Here is a 17,134-nt window from a genome sequence, read left to right on the forward strand (position 1 = left end):
ATTTTGTATTAACATAAGATTAAACAACTGAGACATAAACTGAAGATCCACAGACATGTGACTAACAGAAATGGAATAATGTGTCCCTGAACAAAGGGAGGGGAGGGGGAGGGGAGGGGGAGGGGGAGGGGGTCAAAAGTAACAGTCAGTATATGGTGTGGCCACCAGCTGCATTAAGTACTGCAGTGCATCTCCTCCTCATGGACTGCACCAGATTTGTCAGTTCTTGCTGTGAGATGTTACTCCACTCTTCCACCAAGGCACCTGCAAGTTCTCTGACATTTCTGGGGGGAATGGCCCTAGCCCTCACCCTCCGATCCAACAGGTCCCAGACGTGCTCAATGGGATTGAGATCCGGGCTCTTCGCTGGCCATGGCAGAACACTGACATTCCTGTCTTGCAGGAAATCAAGCACAGAATGAGCAGTATGGCTGGTAGCATTGTCATGCTGGAGGGTCATGTCAGGATGAGCCTACAGGAAGGGTACCACATGAGGGAGGAGGATGTCTTCCCTGTAACGCACAGCGTTGAGATTGCCTGCAATGACAAGAAGCTCAGTCCGATGATGCTGTGACACATCGCCCCAGACCATGACGGACCCTCCACCTCCAAATCGATCACGCTCCAGAGTACAGGCCTCGGTGTAAAGCTCATTAGTTCGACGATAAACGCAAATCCGACCATCACCCCTGGTGAGACAAAACCGTGACTCGTCAGTGAAGAGCACTTTTTGCCAGTCCTGTCTGGTCCAGCGACGGTGGGTTTGTGCCCATAGGCGACGTTGTTGCCGGTGATGTCTGGTGAGGACCTGCCTTACAACAGGCCTACAAGCCGTCAGTCCAGCCTCTCTCAGCCTATTGCGGACAGTCTGAGCACTGATGGAGAAATTGTGCGTTCCTGGTGTAACTTTCGGGCAGTTGTTGTTGCCATCCTGTACCTGTCCCGCAGGTGTGATGTTCGGATGTATCGATCCTGTGCAGGTGTTGTTACACGTGGTCTGCCACTGCGATACGATCAGCTGTCCGTCCTGTCTCCCTGTAGCGCTGTCTTAGGCGTCTCACAGTACGGACAGTGCAATTTATTGCCCTGGCCACATCTGCAGTCCTCATGCCTCCTTGTAGCATGCCTAAGGCATGTTCACGCAGATGAGCAGGGACCCTGGGCATCTTTCTTTGGTGTTTTTCAGAGTCTGTAGAAAGGCCTCTTTAGTGTCCTAAGTTTTCATAACTGTGACCTTAATTGCCTACCGTCTGTAAGCTGTTAGTGTCTTAACGACCGTTCCACAGGTGCATGTTCATTAATTGTTTATGGTTCATTGAACAAGCATGGGAAACAGTGTTTAAACCCTTTACAATGAAGATCTGTGAAGTTAATTTGATTTTTTATGAATTATCTTTGAAAGACAGGGTCCTGAAAAAGGGACGTTTCTTTTTTGCTGAGTTTAGGTAGAGATAAAGGGACTAGGCAACAGGATAGATAATAAATAGTAACAGCAGCTTATGTGATGAGTCAAAAGAGTTAGTGCAAAAAGGGTCAAAGCAGATAGTCCGGGTGGTTATTTGGTCAACTTTTTAGCAGTCTTATGGCTTGGGGGTAGAAGCTGTTCTGGGTTCTGTTGGTTCCAGACTTGGTGCATCGGTACCGCTTGCCGTGCGGCAGCAGAGGAACCAGTCTATGACTTGGGTGGCTGGAGTCTTGACAATTTTTAGGGATTCCTCTGACACCGCCTGGTATAGAGGTCCTGGATAGGGGTGTGCCGAGTAGTCGATGGTAGACGGTGGTTGGCATGTCACCGACAGCGATGAGAAATCCTATAGGGAGGGAGTCCATATAGGCTTTCTCATCGTTGTCGGTGATCAGCCAACCGCCGTCGTGTCGTCAGCAAACTTAATGATGGTGTTGGAGTCGGGCACGGCCACAGTCGTTGGTGAACAGGGGTACAGGGGGACTGAGCACGCACCCATGAGGGGCCCCGTGTTTCAAGTTTCAGTTTTATTAGTCGTAGCCTACGGGATACACATGGTCAACTAAATGTCTTCACCACCTGACGGAGCAATTCCCAGATAGGCCATGATGCAACCCGGTCAGCACGTTCTCGATGGTGCAGTGGTAGTGTTTGGAGAGAACCGGGCGGCATGCCGGACCCAGGGTGGCATGCCTTAGGAAGCAGAGGCGTTGTTGGTGTTGGTGGTGGATATTGTTGTTCCCATGACAAGTCCTCGGTGATGTGGATGTCGAGGAACTTAAAACTTCGTGACGCTCTCTCTACTATAGTCCTGTTGATGTGGATTGGGGCATGTTCCCTCCTCTGTTTCCTGAGGTCAACAATCAACTCCTTTTATTTTGCTGATGTTCAGGGGAGAGGGTTGTTGTCATGACACCACAATGCTAGTTCACTTACCTCCTCCCTATAGGCTGACTCGTCGTTGTTCGTTATTAGGCCTACAACCGTGGTGTCATCATCAAACTTGATGATGGAGTTGGTGTCAGTGCAAAAGCCATGCAGTCGTGGGTGAACAGGGAGTACAGCAGAGGACTGAGCCCCTGGGGCCCTGAGTTAAGAGTCAATGTGAGGTGGTGTTGTTGCCAATCCTCACAGCCTGTGGTTCTGCTCAGCAGAAGTCCAGTATCTAGTTGCAGAGGGTGGTGTCCAGACCCAGGGCTATGAGCTTGGTGTCGAGCTTGGAGGGAACAATAGAGAGTTGAAGGCTAAATCGTAGTCAATGAACAGCATTCTCACTTAGGTGTTCCTCTTGTCCAGGTGTTTTACGGCCGTGTGAATAGTGGTGGAAATTGTATCTTCCATGGATCTGTTGGAGTGGTAGGCATATTGGAGTGGGTCCAGTGTGCCTGGCATGATGGCCTTAATGTGGGCCATGACCAGCCTCTTCAAGCAGTTCATGATGACCAAGGTGGCGCAGGCGATAGCCATTGGGCATGTCACCATGTTTTCTTGGGCACTGGGACGATGGTGGTCTCCTTAAAGCAGGTGGGGACTACAGCCTGGGACAGGGACAGATTGAAGATGTCCAGAAGTTGCCCGCCAGCTGTTCAGCACACACTCTGAGCCAAGGATGCTATCTGGGCCGGCGGCTTTGTGAGTGTTCACTCTTTTTGAGTTTTCCTCAAGTCAGCCTCGGAGAGTGAAAGCACCTGGTCGTCCGGAACAGCAAGAGTCTTCCTGGATGTCTACGGTATTGTCTGCCTCGAAGCAAGCATAGATTGTGTTAAGCTTGTCTGGGAGGGGGGCTTCGAGTGGGCACCGCACAGCTGATTTGCCTTTGTAGTCTGTGATAGTCTGTAGTCCATGCCCATGCAACGTGAGTCTGAGTTGTCGAACATCAATTCAAGTTTGAGTCTGTATTGTCTTTTTGGATTTGCGGAGCTCGTACCTGCTTGCCTTGTACGAGTCATCAGTGTTCGCTCTGCTGACATTGACTGCTGCAGTACGGGCTCTCAGCATGGTACGGATATGGTTGGGGTATGCCCGGATTGTTATTGTGGGTACAACATCATCAACACATTTCCTAATGAAGTCTGTGGCTGACGATGTATATTCTACAATGTTGATGGAGGAGTCCTGGGTGGATGAATCTGAACATATTCCAATCGGTATTCTCAAAACAGTCCTGCAGCATTGAGTCTGCCTCCTCTGTCCAGCGCCTCACTATTCTCTGTGTTGGTGGCTTCCTCCTTGAGTTGCTGCTTGTAGACGGGGAGTAGGAACAGAGAGACATGATTGGCCGATGTGGGGGCAGGGAGTGCGCCAGAAGATGTTTGTGTATACATGGTCAACTATCCTGAATCCTGTTGTCGCGGCAGAATACATGTTGGTGATATTTTGGGAAAATTTGTTTTAGACAGGCTTGGTTAAAGTCACAGCGACAATAAAGACTGCTTACGGGTGAGAGGATTTTTGCTGGCTAATGATCTTGTACAGTTCTCTAAGAGCCGTCTTGGTGTTTGCTTGTGGCGGTATGTACACAGCTGTGATAATAACAAAAGTGAATTCCCTTGGCATATAGTGGGGTCTGTATTTTAGCATCAAAACTCCAGGTGAACAGGAGCTCCAGATGTTTTCAACTTCTGTACACCAGGAATTGTTCCCCCCCGACTCTTACCAGAAGCCGCCGTTCAATCCATTTGGAATATTGAGAAGCCTTCTGGTTGAATAGCAGAGTCGAGTGTATGGTCCGTAAGCCACGCCTGAGTAAAAACAAAGACACAGCAATGGCCTTCTGCGATTGAAGCCTTGCTCTGAGTTAACATAGTTTATTTTCCATTGATTGGACATTAGACATCAGGTTACTAGGAAGAGGAGGCAGTGTAGCCCGTCTTTTTCAGCCTAGCTTGGAGTCCCCCTTTGTAGTGGGCGTTGCCTTGGTCATCTCGGCCGGAGCAACAGGTAATCCCCACTGTGCGGGGAACAAAGGAGCGACTGTTGTATTCAGATCTGGGAGGCTGAGAGATCAGTGTGTAGCTTCCGATTCATGATCCAGAAGTGTTTGTCGGTTATAGGAAATGATTGCACGAACATTCTGAGCAAACAAAATAAAAATTAACTTTAAAAAAAGCAAGTTGAGCAGGAACCGGTATGGCGCTCGCTCTTCTCAGCGCTGCCATCTTATCCATGCTGAGGGTCATGCGGATGCTGTTGCCTTCCCTCATCACCTTGGGGCGGCCCCGTCAGGAAGTCCAGGATCAGTTGCAGAGGTGAGGTGTTTAGTCCCAGGGTCCTGAGCTTAGTGATGAGCTTGGAGGGCACTATGGTGTTGAACACTGAGCTACAGTCAATTAACAGCATTCTCACATAGGTGTTCCTTTTGTCCAAGTGGGGGAGGGAGCATTGTGGAGAGCAATACAGATTGCTCCATCTGTGGATCTGTTGGGGGCGGTATCTGCGAGTGGAGCGGGTCCAGGGTGTCTGGAATGATGGTGTTGATGTGAGCCATGACCAGCCCTTTAAAGCATTTCATGGCTACAGATGTGAGTGCTACGGGGCAATAGTTATATAGATAGGTTACTTTGGCGTTCTTGGGCACGGGGACTATGGTGGTCTGCTTGAAACGGGGGTATTACAGACTGGGTCAGGGAGAGGTTGAAAATGTCAGTGAAGACCGTGTCAGCTGGCCAGCACATGGCTGAGTACGTTCACCAACGCGCCTTGTGAATGTTAACCTGTTTAAAGGTCTTACTCACATCGGCTACGGAGGCGAGATCACACAGTAATCCCGGAACAGCTGGTGCTCTCATGCATGGTTCAGTGTTGCTTGCCTCGAAGCGAGCAGATGGCTTTTAGCTTCGTCTGGTAGGCTCGCGTCACTGGACCTCGCGGCTGGGTTTCCCTTTGTAATCCTTGATAGTTTGCAAGCCCTGCCACATCCGACTAGCGTCAGAGCAGGCGTAGTAGGATTCAATCTTAATCCTGTATTGACGTTTTGACTGTTTGATGGCTCATCGGAGGTCGTAGCGGGATTTCTTATAAGCGTCCAAGATTAGTGTCCCGCTCCTTGAAACTAGGTGTAGTTATACATGTGCCGCGTTCAACCAGTTAGTAAGTTGTACATTTCAGAGTTTCCAAGTTCCGACTAGCACGTGAACGTGGCATGAATGCTGTTCTAGCCTACACTGTTAAAATTAAGTGTTTTGTAACACTAAAACTAGTGGCAACTGAGCTGCCACCAACGTTAAGGATACATTAACTTTTTACATTTTAGTCATTTAGCAGACGCTCTTATCCAGAGCGACTTACAGTTAGTGAGTGCATACATTTTCATACAAAACCTTAACTTAGCTGGAGTTTCAAAAAAATTTCGGCACTCAGCAAATTTCAGGTCTGCTGAGCGCAAACTTGAACATTGTGAAAATTCTGTGCAACTTCCAGCGTGCATTCACTGTGAACACTGATATTGTACTCGCTGTAAGTTACAGTTTCAGACGGTGGTCAGGTAGGCTACTGTGGATGATCATAATGACCAGTGTGGCCTACCATAAAAAAACAATGGAGAAAATGCATCCCATAACATTTTAACATGGAAATAGCTGTTCTATCATTCAGACTACAGTAGCAGCCAATGTGTGGTGTTCCACGAGACTTTTGAGAAAAAAACATGCAGGGCTTGACATTAACCTGTTTATCCACTTGTCCTTCAGACAAGGTGGTGACTGAAAATGTTGTTGTGGTGTTTGATTCAAGAAACCACTTTACAAAATAAAATGCATTATTATTCCCAAAACCATTATTACAGAGAATCAGACAAATTATGCTACTCTCTGCTTATTGGCTACTTAGCTTATTCAAGCTTGTCTCAAAATACAACACTAACCCCTTTTAAGACAAAAAAAAAAAACGTATTACCCGACTCGCTTTTCAAAGATGTCTTGTGCTCTTCTAAGAAGAAATTGCTGACTACAAATGATCTATAACTGGGCTAATAACTCACTAACTAGACAAAGGATATTAACAAATATGCACATGTGGCTACATGCAGCTCTCGCTTTGATCTAAAAACAAGCTCATCTACTCAAGACCGCTCACAGTCCAGTTCAAAGTGAATGGCACAGATCCATTATGGCAATGGTCTATTTGCATATAGGCCTGCTGCAGCTCTGATTGGTTAATGGCGCACCGGTCTGTATAGAGTACGGGCCTGAGATGTGCCTGTCAATGCAATAGAATCATACTCCCAAGCGTTCCGCCTACAACAAAATCTCTTGCATAGTTTGTTTAGTTTCGGTATGTTGCATTGAAAGTGGCTAATATTGATTCGATCACAATTCCCACAGTAAAGGGAAACGTTGATAGTGTTAACTAATAATAATAATAATATGCCATTTAGCAGACGCTTTTATCCAAAGCGACTTATAGTCATGTGTGCATACATTTTTGTGTATGGGTGGTCCCGGGGATCGAACCCACTACCCTGGCGTTACAAGCGCCGTGCTCTACCAGCTGAGCTACAGAGGACCACAGGGGAAAACTCTAGAGAGTTGAGTGAAGTTCAATCTCGTGCTTCTCTATGCGGGCTGATATTTTTCTAATGCACATAGCTTAGAGGGAATATTGGTTATGGGACAGATTTGAGGTGTATTGAAACATTCCTCCTAAGGTGTTCTGGAACATGACATGATGTGTTGTAACGCCACTTAATCAAGAGTTGCGCAACACCTTGCAGAAGACTGGGAGCACTAACACGGAAAAGGTTGAAAACACTATTTTGGTGTTTCCAGTCCTGTCTAGTGCAGAATTATATCCCTTCTTCTGGAGTTTCTAAACACTGTAAATGGGAGTCCCTCTTTTTGAATATTCCCTGCTCTTATATGGTGTGCCGGTAAACTCCTCATTGGTAATTCCAAATGGTCTAATGTACAGATTTAAGCTCAAACAAAGGATACGAAAAATAGATAGTTTTGTGAAAATACTAATTAATAAGTTGGTCCTTGGTTAATAATTAATCAGTACAAAATTATTTTTTCGAGACATGATTTTTGAAGCTTCAAATGCTTTATCTTTTCTTTGAAAATTTATCAAATAACAACATAGCATTAACAGGTCTTTCACATGTTCATATTGATAAAGTAAGACAGTTCAAAGATCTGTAAGGTATTTATCATAGTCATATTCTTGGAAATCAAGGGAAATATGGCATTATTTTTCACATTCATGAAAAAAAAAAAATACAGGCAATGACTGCTAATGTTAGCAGTAGAACTCATAAAACACTTGTACACAACTTCAGTTTTGTACAATGTGATCCACCAGTCATCCATTATGCTAATGTCTCTGACCTGAGTCTTTTTACTCAGATGATGGTACATTTTTACATTTACATTTTAGTCATTTTAGCAGACACTCTTATCCAGAGCGACTTACAGTTAGTGAATACATTTTTTTTTTTTATACTGGCCCCCCCGTGGGAAACGAACCCACAACCCTGGCGTTGCAAACGCCATGCTCTATCAACTGAGCTACATCCCTGCCGGCCATTCCCTCCCCTACCCTGGACGACGCTGGGCCAATTGTGCGCCGCCCCATGAGTCTCCCGGTCGCGGCCGGCTGCAACAGAGCCTCGATTCGAACCAGGATCTCTAGTGGCACAGTTAGCACTGCGATGCAGTGCCTTAGACCACTGCGCCACTCAGGAGTACGTGGAAGGTTGTTCAAATGTATTGAATCACAGTACAGTTAGATTATATGATTGACAGTTGGCGGTTCATTTGGCATTAGTCTGTGATCCTTGTCTTGATTGGCTGTGGCTAGGATTGGCCAGCCTGTGGGCAACGTAGTATGTGTGTATATATATACATATATATGTTTTGTGCAGGGAGAGACATTAGTATTATTACTATTCTATAATTAAGTTATTCACTGCTTTAATATGAATACATTGCAATATGAATACACTGTACAATGATTAAACATATCAATAGCAATATGCAAAATGCATATACATGAATGAAGCAATATTATTGTCAAAAGTGGCATGCAGTAACAGATGTGGTAAGCTAGAGCAGCTTAAAATGGCAGTGGCTATTTACTGTAGCATATAGCATGTGGTGTGGTAGGCCAAAGCTAGAGCAGGCTAAAATGGCAGTGGCTATTTACTGTAGCATATAGCATGTGGTGTGGTAGGCCAAAGCTAGAGCAGGCTAAAATGGCAGTGGCTATTTACTGTAGCATATAGCATGTGGTGTGGTAAGCCAAAGCTAGAGCAGGCTAAAATGGCAGTGGCTATATAGTGTAGCATATAGCATGTACACCACATGCTATATGTAGGCTAGAGCAGGCTAAATTGGAAGTGGCTATTTACTGTAGCATATAGCATGTAGGGCAACCATCAAACAATATATAAAGCTAGTAGGCAAACAAACCACCAGTATTATGAAGAAAAACAGGCCTTAATTTGCAAGCAAATGACATTGTGTCAACGAATAACTACATGTAGCATCAAGAAAACTGATCAATGAGTCAAAATGGCTGTTTGACTTGGACTATCAGTATACAGCGACCATTAGCAGTGAATTCCTTTTCTGTTTCCTTCTTCAATGTAATAATTTTTTTTACTTATGTTGTCATTGACGCACACTTTCTTGGATTGTTTTGGAGAGTTTCACCTGAGTGTTTGGTGTGCTCTGTCCTGTCTGAGTTCGTGACAAGAATGCAGGGGAGTTTGTATACTTGATCATAGAGTTTGCTAGAAGGCACACCTGACAAGAATTCCCACTCTCCATGCTCCAGATTGGGGGGAATTCTGAGCAGTGCGGCAGCACAATGTTTGAAGTTCACATTTTTAGCCTTTAATCTAAACATGTGTCTTCTGATATGTTGCCCAAATTCCTCGTACGGTATGTGGCTGTGTGGTGGAATTCCAAATAAATGTGCCCTTCTTATTGCCCCAAAAGTCGGGGGTTCAATTCCCGCTTCCGTTTGTCCCACTTTCACTCCTTCTCTGTCTCCTCCTGTTTCTTAATCTGTCTAAACAATGCAAAGAAACAAAAATAAGGGAGGGATTATTGTAACATCATTTATAATCTCACAATGGGCCTGGTAACTGTAGCCTATAACTAGTGTTGTCATCTACCCTAGGAAAAGTATTCAATTCCCAGTGTCTTCTTTAAAGTGTTAATTAAAATATTCTCTGAAAATCATCGTCAATCAATATTTACGCAAAACCATTGGAACTTGAAAACCATTTATTGATTGAGAGACACAGTCTCTGATTGAGAGACACACTTTTTACAGATTTTATCGCAGGTGCAGTGAAAATGCTTGTGTTCCATGCTCCAACAGTGCAGTAATATCTACATTTAGCAGACGCTCTTATCCAGAGCGACTTACAGTTAGTGAATACATATATATTTTTTTTATACTGGCCCCCCGTGGGAATCAAACCCACAACCCTGGCGTTGCAAACGCCATGCTCTATCAACTGAGCTACATCCCTGCCGGCCATTCCCTCCCCTACCCTGGACAACGCTGGGCCAATTGTGCGCCGCCCCATGGGTCTCCCAGTCGCGGCCAGCTGCGACGGAGCCTGGATTTGAACCAGGATCTCTAGTGGCACAGTTAGCACTGCGATGCAGTGCCTTAGACCACTGCGCCACTCAGGAGACAATATTAATCCAAAAGTTATAAAAGAACAAGAAATTAAAACTTATCAGAATGAGCTTTTTGTGTTTTGATGCCTTTTGCATCCACTGAAATTTGGCAGTACGTTCAATCGGCCTCACAACCGCAGACCACGCCAGCCCAGGACCTCCACATCCAGCTTCCTCACCTCCAGGATCGTCTGCGGAGGGGTTTGGGGGGTGGGATTCTTGCTGAGGAGTATTTATGTCTGTAATAAAGCCCTTTTGTGGGGAAAAACTCATTATGATTGGCTGGGCGTGGCTCCCCAGTGGTTGGCCCTGGCTGCCAAGTGGGAGGGCCTATGCCCTCCAAGGCCCACCCATGGCTGCACCCCTGCCCAGTCATGTGAAATCCATAGATTAGGGCCTCATTTATTTATTTCAATTGACTGATTTCCTTATATGAACTGTAACTCAGTAAAATCTTTGAAATTGTTGCATGTTGCGTTAATATTTTGGTTCAGTATATCGTAACACTTACATTGGGTTTACATTCAAACACCAGATCTCATCTTAGGTGCACTACTTTTCATGGTTTCACTACACAATGATGGTGTTTTGAGTCTATTTTAACAGTGTACTCTCTCTCTCTCTCTCTCTCTCTCTCTCTCTCTCTTTCTCTCTCTCTCTGTCTCTCTCTGTCTCTCAATGTCTCTCTCTGTCTCTCAATGTCTCTCTCTCTCTCTCTCTCTCTGTCTCTCTGTCTCTCTCTGTCTCTCTCTCTCTCTCTCTGTCTCTCTCAATGTCTCTCTCTCTCTCTCTCTCTCGTCTTTCTCTCTCTGTCTCTCTCTCTATCTCTCTCTCTGTCTCTCTCAATGTCTCTCTCTCTCTCTGTCTCTCTCTCTCTCTCACACACTCACTCTTCGCAGGGGTCAGAAGTCAGTCAGTACGTGGGGAGAGACAGAGACATGGTGGTAATCTAGGACCCGTGGTGGAGTCAAGGACACAACAAAAGCAAAATCTCCCTCTCAACTCTGTGAATCCTACCTAAACTGCTTTTAGTCTATTCTGGCAACCTAGTGTTCTAGTTATATAATAGTGAAGTTGTGACCCCCCATCAACAACCATGGCCTCCAGCCTGACCTGTGCCGGTGTAATCTGGACCCTCCTTTCCCTGCTCTGTGCCGCGGCCTCCTGCGTTGGCTTCTTCATGCCTTACTGGCTACTCGGTTCCCAGATGGACAAGCCGGTCTCGTTCGGCACCTTCCGCCGTTGCTCGTACCCGGTGCGTGATGAGGAGAACCAGGCCACGGTGATACTGGAGCAGTGTGGGCGCTATGCCTCCTTCCAGGGGATACCTAGTCTGGAGTGGAGGATCTGTACGGTGGTGACGGGGGTGGGCTGTGGTCTGCTGCTCCTGGTGGCCCTCACAGCCCTCATGGGATGTTGCATCTCTGACCTCATCTCCAGGACCATCGGACGCGTGGCCGGGGGTATACAATTCGTTGGAGGTGAGTCAGTCTGTTCACTACTGTTTTCTCTGTTTACTAAAGGTTAAATGCTAAAGGTTCTCTACCTTCTTAAGGCTCTATACTTATTTGTTCTCTCACAGTGAGTCAGTCCACTAACAACTGATGTCTGTTTACATTAGAACCTATAGTGAATGGCGTCAGGTTCTGTATTAGCCCCGCCCCCCTCCCCAGTTCTTTACGGTGTGAGGTTACCCGAGACTAGCTCGCTACCTTCAGTTGACCCCATGACCCCAGAACTCCCTCAACTCCCCACAGACTGTTGTGATTCAATGGTTCAACTGAGAAGTTATACCCTTTCCTCTTTTCTCTCGCTGTATCCTTCAGAGTGCCTTTGTGAAGAAGAATCGTATTAAATAAAGTCGTAGTCAATCAATCAATCAATCAAATGTATTTATAAAGCCCTTTTTACATCGGCAGATGTCACCAAAAAGCTTATACAGAAACTCAGCCTAAAACCCCAAACAGCAAGCCATGCAGATGTAGAAGCGTGGTGGCTAGGAAAAAACTCCCTAGAAAGGCAGGAACCCTAGGAAGAAACCTAGAGAGTAACCGGGCTCTGAGGGGTGGCCAATCCTCTTTCTATTCTGGTTAGAGCCAGTTTGCGCTGTTCTGTGAAGGGAGTAGTACACAGCGTTGTACGAGATCTTCAGTTTCTTGGCAATTTCTCGCATGGAATAGCCGTCATTTCTCAGAACAAGAATAGACTGACGAGTTTCAGAAGAAAGTTATTTGTTTCTGGCCATTTTCATCCTGTAATCAAACCCACAATTGCTGATGCTCCAGATACTCAACTAGTCTCAAGAAGGCCAGTTTTATTGCTTCTTTAATCAGCACAACAGTTTTCAGCTGGGCTAACATAACAGCAAAAGGGTTTTCTAATGATCAATTAGCCTTTTAAAATGATAAACTTGGATTAGCAAACACAACGTGCCATTGGAACACAGGACTGATGGTTGCTGATAATGGGCCTCTGTACGCCTATGTAGATATTCCATTAAAAATCAGCCGTTTCCAGCTACAATAGCAATTTTCAACATTAACAATGTCTACACTGTATTTCTGATCAATTTGATGTTGTTTTAATGGAGAGAAAAACATGCTTTTCTTTTGAAAAAAATGACATTTCTAAGTGACCCCAAACTTTTGAACGGTAGTGTATATGTTGAAGAGGGTGGGGCTTAAGCTGCATCCCTGTCTCACCCCACGGCTCTGTGGAAAGAAATGTGTGTTTTTTGCCAATTTTAACCGCACACTTGTTGTTTGTGTACATAGATTTTATAATGTCATATGTTTTTCCACTAACACCACTTTCCATCAATTTGTATAGCAGACCCTCATGCCAAATTGAGTCAAAAGCTTTTTTGAAATCAACAAAGCATGAGAAGACTTTGCCTTTGTTTTGGTTTGTTTCTTTGTCAATTAGGGTGTGCATGGTGAATATGTGGTCTGTCGTACGGTACTTTGGTAAAAAGCCAATTTGACATTTGCTCAGTACCTTGTTTTCACTGAGGAAATGTACGAGTCTGCTGTTAATGATAATGCAGAGGATTTTCCCAAGGTTGCTGTTGACGCATATCCCACGGTAGTTATTGTGGTCAAATTTGTCTCCACGTTTGTGGATTGGGGTGATCAGTCCTTGGTTCCAAATATTGGGGAAGATGCCAGAGCTAAGGATGATGTTAAATAGTTTAAGTATAGCCAATTGGAATTTATGGTCTGTATATTTTATCATGTCATTTAGGATACCATCAACACCACAGGCCTTTTTGGGTTAGAGGGTTTGTATGTTGTCCTGTAGTTCATTCAATGTAATTGGAGAATCCAGTGGGTTCTGGTAGTCTTTAATAGTTGATTCTAAGATTTGTATTTGATCATGTATATGTTTTTGCTGTTTGTTCTTTGTTATAGGGACAAAAAGATTGGAGAAGTGGTTTATCCATACATCTCCATTTTGGATAGATAACTCTTCGTGTTGTTGTTTGTTTTGTGTTTTCCAATTTTCCCAGAAGTGGTTAGAGTCTATGGATTCTTCAATTACATTGAGCTGATTTCTGACATGCTGTTCCTTCTTTTTCCATAGTGTATTTCTGTATTGTTTTAGTGATTCACCATATTGAAGGCATAGGCTCAGGTTTTCTGGGTCTCTATGTTTTTGGTTGGATAGGTTTCTCAATTTCTTTCTTAGGTTTTTGCATTCTTCATCAAACCATTTGTCATTGTTGTTAATTTTCTTAGGTTTTCTGCTTGACATTTTTAGATTTGATAGGGAAGCTGAGAGGTCAAATATACTGTTTAGGTTTTCTACTGCCAAATTTACACCTTCACTATTACAGTGAAATGTTTTGTCCAGGAAGTTTTCTGAAAGGGATTGAATTTGTTGTTGCCTAATAGTTTTTTGGTAGGTTTCCATACTACTTTCCTTCCATCTGTAGCATTTCTTAATATTATTCAGTTCCTTTGGCTTTGATGCCTCATGATTGAGTATTGCTCTGTTCAAGTAGACTGTGATTTTGCTGTGATCTGATAGGGGTGTCAGTGGGCTGACTGTGAACGCTCTGAGAGACTCTGGGTTGAGGTCAGTGATAAAGTAGTCTACAGTACTACTGCCAAGAGATGAGCTATAGGTGTACCTACCGTAGGAGTCCCCTCGAAGCCTACCATTGACTATGTACAGTACATACCCATCGTGTGACAGAGCTGCAGGAGTTGACCCGTTTTTGTTGGTTATGTTGTCGTAGTGCCTAGGGGGGCATATGTGGGAGGGAATGCTGTCACCTCCAGGTAGGTGTTTGTCCCCCTGTGTGCTGAGGGTGTCAGGTTCTTGTCCAGTCTCTCGCTCTGTGTCTCTCTCTGTCTTTCTGTCTCTTTCTTGCTCTCTCTCTCTCCATCTCTCTCTCGCTCTGTGTGTGTCTCTCTCTATGTCTTTCTACACTGTGCTCTGTTGGCACTGGGGGCCACTTATCTAAACACTAGACTGGAAACTTTGGTGTGGACACGGTTCTCCTCTTCTGGTGTTCCCCTGTCCTATTGGGGGGTGGATCTGAGCTCTCTCTCTCTCTCTCTCTCTCTCTCTCTCTCTCTCTCTCTCTCTCTCTCTCTCTCTCTCTCTCTCTCTCTCTCTCTCTCTCTCTCTCTCTCTCTCTCAATTTCAATTTAAGGGCTTTATTGGCATGGGAAACGTATGTTAACATTGCCAAAGCAAGTGCTCTGCTCCGCGCCGCTGGTGTAAGACGCTGTGCTGCTCATTAAGTTTACCGTTCACACACATTCTGTGGTCCTCCACTCTGATATTACCCCCGTCACACAGCCTGGCTCAGGGAAGACAGGAGAATGACTGAAGAGAAGGGTATTAGTGCTACAGTAACAGGCAGCAGGTGGTTTCTCTTACAGCCTGCGTAGGGTATTAGTGCTACAGTAACAGGCAGCAGGTGGTTTCTCTTACAGCCTGCGTAGGGTATTAGTGCTACAGTAACAGGCAGCCTCTTACAGCCTGCGTAGGGTATTAGTGCTACAGTAACAGGCAGCAGGTGGTTTCTCTTACAGCCTGCGTAGGGTATTAGTGCTACAGTAACAGGCAGCAGGTGGTTTCTCTTACAGCCTGCGCTAACTAAGATCTCTCATGTTTGATTCAGATGTCAGATTGAAATTGAGAGAGAGGAGTTGTGACAACAAAGCACTTTGGGACAACTGCTGATTTTAAAAGGGCTTTATAAATAGATTTGAATGATTGATTGTTTGTTTGATTGAGTTGGTCCAAGAGGGAGGACCTTTTTACCCCCTGTCTCTTCAGGTGAGGTCTGTAATTACCCCCCATCACTTCAGGTGAGGTCTGTAATTACCCCCCATCACTTCAGGTGAGGTCTGTAATTACCCCCTGTCACTCCAGGTGAGGTCTGTAATTACCCCGTGAGGTCTGTAATTACCCAGTGAGGTCTGTAATTACCCCGTGAGGTCTGTAATTACCCCGTGAGGTCTGTAATTACCCCCTGTCACTCCAGGTGAGGTCTGTAATTACCCCCTGTCACTCCAGGTGAGGTCTGTAATTACCCCCTGTCACTTCAGATGAGGTCTGTAACTGTAACGTGGCCCAGGAGGAGTTAGGACAGAGCTGCAGGGCTTTTTCCAGAACAGAAACACAACGTCTGATGAACCTGCTAGACTATCACATCGTGTCCTGTTCCACTGCTATAGCCAGGGCTTTCAGCATGGAGGATAGGGCTCTGTCCCAAATGGCACCCCTTTTCCCTATATACAGCAGTGCACTACTTTTTGACCAGAGCCCATAGGTTCCAAGTAGTGCACTATATAGGGAATAGGGCGCCATTTGGGACGCACCCTAGGTGTATTAATGATGTATGTCAGTGTGGCTGATGTTGTGAATCAAGTGAATGTAGCTTCTCTATTTTAACAGCGAGGGGCACTTTTAATTGGTGACTGTGACTTTGGCGTCAGCTCATATGTTTGGCATTTACGATGCTGAGATTGGATAGGACGGAAGAAGCTAAATCTCTATTTATGCAGCAACTCACACACACACTCACACACACACTCACACACCCACTCACACACCCACTCACACACACACTCACACACCCACTCACACACACACATTCACACACTCACACATACACACACACGGTCACACATACACACTCAGTAGTGGGCCCTCAGATGTATGAATGCTGAATGTTGTTGATCCAAAGGTCAGAGTTCTTCCAGTCCGATAGGGGTAATTGGTGGGGACTCAGTCAGGCATCTGTCTCTGTCTCTGTGTCTGAAGGGAGAGGAGAGGAGAGGAGAGGAGAGGAGCAGGGGTGGCAGTGGGTCAATGGCTGTCTCCTCTAGTTAGGTATCTTATTAGCTGAACCCATCAGTATCTTATTAGCTGAACCCATCAGTATCTTATTAGATGAACCCATCAGTATCTTATTAGCTGAACCCATCAGTATCTTATTAGCTGAACCCATCAGTATCTTATTAGATGAACCCATCAGTATCTTATTAGATGAACCCATCAGTCTCTTATTAGCTGAACCCATCAGTGTCTTATTAGATGAACCCATCAGTGTCTTATTAGATGAACCCAACAGTGTCTTATTAGATGAACCCATCAGTGTCTTATTAGATGAACCCATCAGTGTCTTATTAGATGAACCCATCAGTATCTTATTAGATGAACCCATCAGTGTCTTATTAGATGAACCCATCAGTGTCTTATTAGATGAACCCATCAGTGTCTTATTAGATGAACCCATCAGTGTCTTATTAGATGAACCCATCAGTATGTTATTAGATTAACCCATCAGTATATTTTGCTCTCTATCTGTTGCTCTCTATATGTTACTCTATCTGAAGTGGGTCTAGGGTGACAGGTAAGGTAGAGGTGATATGATCCTTGACTAGTCTCTCAAAGCACTTCATGATGACAGAGGTGAGTGCTACAGGGTGATAGTCATTTAGTTCAGTTACCTTTGCTTTCTTGGGTACAGGAACAATGGTGGCCATCTTGAAGCATGTGGAAACAGCCGACTGGG

General features: G+C 45.1%; 1 protein-coding gene across 3 annotated transcripts in view; it reads left to right on the forward strand.

Moving 5' to 3' along the window:
* The window catches only part of LOC121566863 (LHFPL tetraspan subfamily member 6 protein), a 133,420-nt gene that overhangs the window by 1,432 nt on the left and 114,854 nt on the right, over nucleotides 1-17,134 (forward strand). For all 3 annotated transcript variants that reach the window (XM_041876754.2, XM_041876756.2, XM_041876755.2), the window contains exon 2: nucleotides 10,998-11,579. In XM_041876754.2, coding sequence (XP_041732688.1) covers nucleotides 11,195-11,579 — 385 coding nt within the window. In that variant the 5' untranslated portion in view covers nucleotides 10,998-11,194. The remainder of the gene's footprint in view (nucleotides 1-10,997; nucleotides 11,580-17,134) is intronic.

Source organism: Coregonus clupeaformis, chromosome 5 (genome assembly GCF_020615455.1).
Source record: "Coregonus clupeaformis isolate EN_2021a chromosome 5, ASM2061545v1, whole genome shotgun sequence".
Lineage (NCBI taxonomy): Eukaryota > Metazoa > Chordata > Actinopteri > Salmoniformes > Salmonidae > Coregonus > Coregonus clupeaformis.